General features: G+C 51.1%; 1 protein-coding gene across 6 annotated transcripts in view; it reads right to left on the bottom strand.

Moving 5' to 3' along the window:
- bahcc1b (BAH domain and coiled-coil containing 1b) overlaps window positions 1–6,000 on the bottom strand; it is a 75,484-nt gene that overhangs the window by 19,305 nt on the left and 50,179 nt on the right. For all 6 annotated transcript variants that reach the window (XM_014179744.3, XM_082970508.1, XM_082970507.1 and 3 more), the window contains exons 11-12: window positions 3,705–3,871; window positions 2,917–3,158 (exon numbers count right to left, since the gene is read on the bottom strand). In XM_014179744.3, coding sequence (XP_014035219.3) covers window positions 2,917–3,158; window positions 3,705–3,871 — 409 coding nt within the window. The remainder of the gene's footprint in view (window positions 1–2,916; window positions 3,159–3,704; window positions 3,872–6,000) is intronic.

A 6,000-nucleotide genomic window follows, 5' to 3' on the forward strand; every position in this document is an offset into this window, starting at 1 on the left:
CCCAATAGAAACTCCATTCATTTTCCCATAGGCTTTGTTCAACGAACCATGGCGGAGTTAGTGCCTTCAAAAAGACGCCATTACTATTGCTCTCTATAGGGAGACAATTTGTTTTCAGCACTTTTATTTCCATGACTGATCAAAACTAGTTTTCTCCTGCTCTCTCTCGTCCCTCTGCAGCAGACATACGGTGAGCAATATGTTTGGAACATCAAATCGCAATAAAATCACATATAGAATCACAATGCATATCGTAATAGCACCAAAGCATGGAGATGATATCATAACGTGAGGTCCCAGCCCTAACAGAGTATTAAATGACAATAACAGCACCCTTCCCCCCTTTCCTCTCTCCAACACCTCTGTCAACAGGTACTGCCCCCAACAGACCAGTCGCTAGAGACATTTCTACCTCTTGCAGCTCTCCCTCACTCCCCCCCTGTCTCTCTGAGATGAAGGAATACACTATTGATACCACGTTCATTAATTAAGACAGAAAAAACACCCTGTCACATACCAGCCAGCTCCAGTAATTAAACGAATATGTCTGTGTGTGTGTCGTCTATGCATTTATCTGTGCAGCATGTAAAATCATGCAATGTGTGGATGTGTTTTTGTGAGTGTGTGTGTGTGTGTGTGTTTTGTCATTTTTCATTAGTTCGTTGTAATCAGTGTGGTAACCGTGATAAACCTTGAGTTTGTTTAATCAGTTTATCAGAGCGAGGGGAACTCGCACTATCAGAGGTGGAGCACAGCCAGAAAACACATTCATCAATATGATGACTTAACACTGGAATGTAACACTGTGTGTGTGTGTGTGTGTGTGTGTGTGTGTGTGTGTGTGTATGTGTGTGTGTGTGTGTGTGTGTGTGTGTGTGTGTGTGTGTGTGTGTGTGTGTGTGTGTGTGTGTGTGTGTGTGTGTGTTTGAGAGAGAGCATGTGTAGGGCATTAGGGGGTTTGCTTTGTAATCGTGTGTGTGTGTGTGTGTGTGTGTGTGTGTGTGTGTGTGTGTGTGTGTGTGTGTGTGTGTGTGTGTGTGTGTGTGTGTGTGTGTGTGTGTGTGTGTGTGTGTGTGTGTGTGTGTGTGTGCGTGCATGCCTTTGTGAATGCCTGCCTGCCTGCGTGCTCAAGTGTATGTGTTAGAAGAAGAGGTTGGTGAGTCATTCATCACTGTGATAAGTTTACATGGGGACTTTGTCCAGCCATATTAATATGTGCTGAGGGTGAGAGGGAGTCAGGACATAATCAATGGTGGTGATAAATATGATTAAATGTGATTAATGATGATTAATGAGTCTCTCCTCTGAGCTGATTAATCTATTAACTCCTCTCATTTAGAAACCACACCGGGTTTACTACCAGGTTCACACACACACACACACACACACACACACACACACACACACACACACACACACACACACACACACACACACACACACACACACACACACACACACACACACACGTACTGAGCATGTGTGTGTGTGTGTGTGTGTGTGTGTGTGTGTGTGTGTGTGTGTGTGTGTGTGTGTGTGTGTGTGTGTGTGTGTGTGCGAGCGAGAGAGAGATAGCAGTTCCTCCACTCAGCAGTAGCAGTTCCTCTCATAAAGATTCTCAACAAGGTTCATCTCAGGGAACAATACTTTATTGAAAACCATATAAGTACAGTAAATATACACTATATATGCAAAGGTTTGTGGACACCCCTTCAAATTAGTGGATTCGGCTTTTCCAGCCACACCCGTTGCTGACAGGCATATAAAATCGAGCACACTGCCATGCAATCTCCCTAGACAAACATTGGCAGTATAATGGTCTTACTGAAGAGCTCAGTGACTTTCAACGTGGCACCGTCATAGGATGACACCTTTCCAAGTCAGTTCATCAAATTTCTGCCATGCTAGAGCTGCCACGGTCAACTGTACGTGCTGTTATTGTGAAGTGGAAACGTCTAGGGGCAACAACGGCTCAGCCATGAAGTGGTAGACCACACAAACTCACAGAACGGGACTGCTGAATGCTGAAACGTGTAGCACATAAAAATAATCTGTCCTCGGTTGCAACACTCACTACTGAATTTCAAACTGCCTCTGGAAGCAACGTCAGAACAAGAACTGTTTGTCTGGAGCTTCATGAAATGGGTTTCCATGGCCGAGCAGCCGCACACAAGCCTAAGATCACCATGCGCAATGCCAAGCGTCGGCTGGAGCAGTGTAAAGCTCACCACCATTGAACTGGAGCAGTGGAAACACGTTCTCTGGAGTGGTGAATCACGCTTCACCATCTGGCAGTCCGATGGACGAATCTGGGTTTGGCAGATGCCAGGAGAACGCTACCTGCCCGAATGCATTGTGCCAACTTAAAAGTTTGGTGGAGGAGGAATAATGGTCTAGGGCTGTTTTTCATGGTTCCAGTGAAGGGATAGCTTAATGCTGCAGCATACAATGACATTTTAGACGATTCTGTGCTTGCAACTTTGTGGCAACAGTTTGGGGAAGGCCGTTTCCTGTTTCAGCATGACAATGCTCCAGTGCACAAAGCGAGGTCCACACAGAAATGGTTTGTCGAGAAAGGTGTGGACGAACTTGACTGGCCTGCACAGAGCCCTGACTTCAACCCCATAGAACACCGTTGGGATGAATTGGAACGCCGACTGCGAGCCAGGCCTAATCGCCCAACATCAGTGCCCGACCTCACTAATGCTCGTGGCTGAATGGAAGCAAGTCCACGCAGCAATATTCTAATGTCTAGTGGAAAGCCTTCCCAGAAGAGTGGAGGCTGTTATGGCAGCAAAAGGGAGACCAACTGAATGTTAATGCCCATGATTTTGGAATGAGATGTTCGACGAGGTGTCCACATACTTTTGGTCATGTAGTGTATCTGGATAGAAGAACCCCTGCGGAGACACTCACCTGAGTCTCTTGGGACCATCTGAGGCGCTGGGACCGGGGGTAGACTTGCGTTTCCGGGGGCGACCAGGTCGTCTGCGAACAGGGCTGTGAGAGGTGTCTGCTTTCTGGTGGTCATGTTTTCTCTGCAGCTTGGCTAACTCTCTCTGTTTCTCTTTGTAACGTCTCTGGATCTCCGCTAGCTGCACTCGCATCGCTAGCTCCGCCTCATCCATCGTCTCCATGGCAGCCTTCACTGGACACACCTGCAATACAGACAGACATTAAATATATAGTAGACTGTAAATGGACTGTACCGTGTGTCGTTCAGAGAGATCACTTCAGATTCAAGTTGAAATATTACGTTTTTGCAGGTCCCTAGGACGTCGGGAGACGCCGTCAAAACCATCCACTAAGGGCAAAAATATAGCTCATGTGCCTAAATACAGGACGTCGCCACTAGGGGCAACGGTGAGTGCTATTACAATCAAGTAGGCATGGGTTTTGCTGGGGTTTGTGGACATGGGTGGTGGATGGGTGTAATCTGCGAGCTCCGGCGGTTGCGTGTTCAATCCCAGTGATAAGCACTCATGTTTGCAACTTCGAAATTTGACGTTTGGAGCAACTTTGAAATTTGACGTTTGGAGAAACGTGGAAAAACGTCTCATTCTGCAGTGAAACTGTGCGAGCTTGTTGGTGTTGTGTATCTGTGTGTATGTATATACCGTTCATACTGTGCATTATAAGTATAAGTGTGTTCAGTTCTATGTGAATGTATACAGTTCTATGTATGTTTTGGCATACACACATACCGGCTCGTGGCGAGGCATCCAGCTGCATTTCCGTCGCAGGTTGAGGGTCCTTCTGACGCTACACTGCTGCCCCTCCCCCGTCCCTGTAGCTCCTCCCCCCAGCTCCAGACTGCGGGCCGCAGCCAGGGTCGCCAGGCTATGCAGGTCAAAGGTCAAAACATCCTCACCTAAAAAAGAGAGAGGAAAAACATTACTTCTTTCTGGTGTGAAAATAAAAAATAAAAAAAAGTGGTGTGAAAATAATATGACATGATTTGTCCTATTGCTGCCCCCTAAACAAGTGATTTACAAGCTAACTTATAGCCTTCACACCCACACCCACACCCACACCCATGCACGCAGGACCACACACTCACTCATCGGCTGAGTGAGAGGGAAAGAGGTAGACGGACAGAGAAAAAGAAGGAGGGAGAGTGCTAAAGGAGTGCTGTCTCTCCATCTATCACTGTCATTAACTCTGTCATTGTCACCGCCTGCAGATCAACTAGAATATTCATGAGGGACGAGCCACCCCAGACACACACACACACACACACACACACACACACACACACACACACACACACACACACACACACACACACACACACACAGGCTGAGCTGCACAGACACAGTCATATTGCTGCGTGCAAGAGAAAAGAAGAGAGAGAAGAAGGAGAGAGACGATGATAAAGACAAAGGGAGGGAGGTAAGGAGGGGGTGAAGGGAGGATGAGGCAGAGGAGGGAGGGAGGTAAGGAGGGGGTGAAGGGAGGATGAGGCAGAGGAGGGAGGGAGGTAAGGAGGGGGTGAAGGGAGGACGAGGTAGAGGAGGGAGGGAGGTAAGGAGGGGGTGAAGGGAGGACGAGGTAGAGGAGGGAGGGAGGTAAGGAGGGGGTGAAGGGAGGACGAGGTAGAGGAGGAAGGGAGGTAAGGAGGGGGTGAAGGGAGGATGAGGCAGAGGAGGGAGGGAGGTAAGGAGGGGGTGAAGGGAGGACGAGGTAGAGGAGGGAGGGAGGTAAGGAGGGGGTGAAGGGAGGACGAGGTAGAGGAGGGAGGGAGGTAAGGAGGGGGTGAAGGGAGGACGAGGTAGAGGAGGGAGGGAGGTAAGGAGGGGGTGAAGGGAGGATGAGGCAGAGGAGGGAGGGAGGTAAGGAGGGGGTGAAGGGAGGACGAGGCAGAGGAGGGAGGGAGGTAAGGAGGGGGTGAAGGGAGGACGAGGCAGAGGAGGGAGGGAGGTAAGGAGGGGGTGAAGGGAGGACGAGGCAGAGGAGGGAGGGAGGGAGGTAAGGAGGGGGTGAAGGGAGGACGAGGCAGAGGAGGGAGGGAGGTAAGGAGGGGGTGAAGGGAGGGAGGTAAGGAGGGGGTGAAGGGAGGACGAGGTAGAGGAGGGAGGGAGGTAAGGAGGGGGTGAAGGGAGGACGAGGTAGAGGAGGGAGGGAGGTAAGGAGGGGGTGAAGGGAGGACGAGGTAGAGGAGGAAGGGAGGTAAGGAGGGGGTGAAGGGAGGATGAGGCAGAGGAGGGAGGGAGGTAAGGAGGGGGTGAAGGGAGGACGAGGTAGAGGAGGGAGGGAGGTAAGGAGGGGGTGAAGGGAGGACGAGGTAGAGGAGGGAGGGAGGTAAGGAGGGGGTGAAGGGAGGACGAGGTAGAGGAGGGAGGGAGGTAAGGAGGGGGTGAAGGGAGGATGAGGCAGAGGAGGGAGGGAGGTAAGGAGGGGGTGAAGGGAGGACGAGGCAGAGGAGGGAGGGAGGTAAGGAGGGGGTGAAGGGAGGACGAGGCAGAGGAGGGAGGGAGGTAAGGAGGGGGTGAAGGGAGGACGAGGCAGAGGAGGGAGGGAGGGAGGTAAGGAGGGGGTGAAGGGAGGACGAGGCAGAGGAGGGAGGGAGGTAAGGAGGGGGTGAAGGGAGGGAGGTAAGGAGGGGGTGAAGGGAGGACGAGGCAGAGGAGGGAGGGAGGGAGGTAAGGAGGGGGTGAAGGGAGGACGAGGCAGAGGAGGGAGGGAGGTAAGGAGGGGGTGAAGGGAGGGAGGTAAGGAGGGGGTGAAGGGAGGACGAGGCAGAGGAGGGAGGGAGGTAAGGAGGGGGTGAAGGGAGGACGAGGCAGAGGAGGGAGGGAGGTAAGGAGGGGGTGAAGGGAGGACGAGGCAGAGGAGAAGCAATAAGAGGCAAGGTGTTTATTGAGATATCTATTTATTCTCCTACATCTCCTCATTACCGACATGGACACAATCCAATTTACCCTACAGGAGGAGAGAGGAGGAGGGCGAGAAAGGGGACTGAAGTCTTCTGAGAAGGAGAACGAGAGAGAAGGGGAAGAC

This window comes from Salmo salar, chromosome 28, assembly GCF_965601325.2.
Source record: "Salmo salar chromosome 28, fSalSal1, whole genome shotgun sequence".
Taxonomy (NCBI): domain Eukaryota; kingdom Metazoa; phylum Chordata; class Actinopteri; order Salmoniformes; family Salmonidae; genus Salmo; species Salmo salar.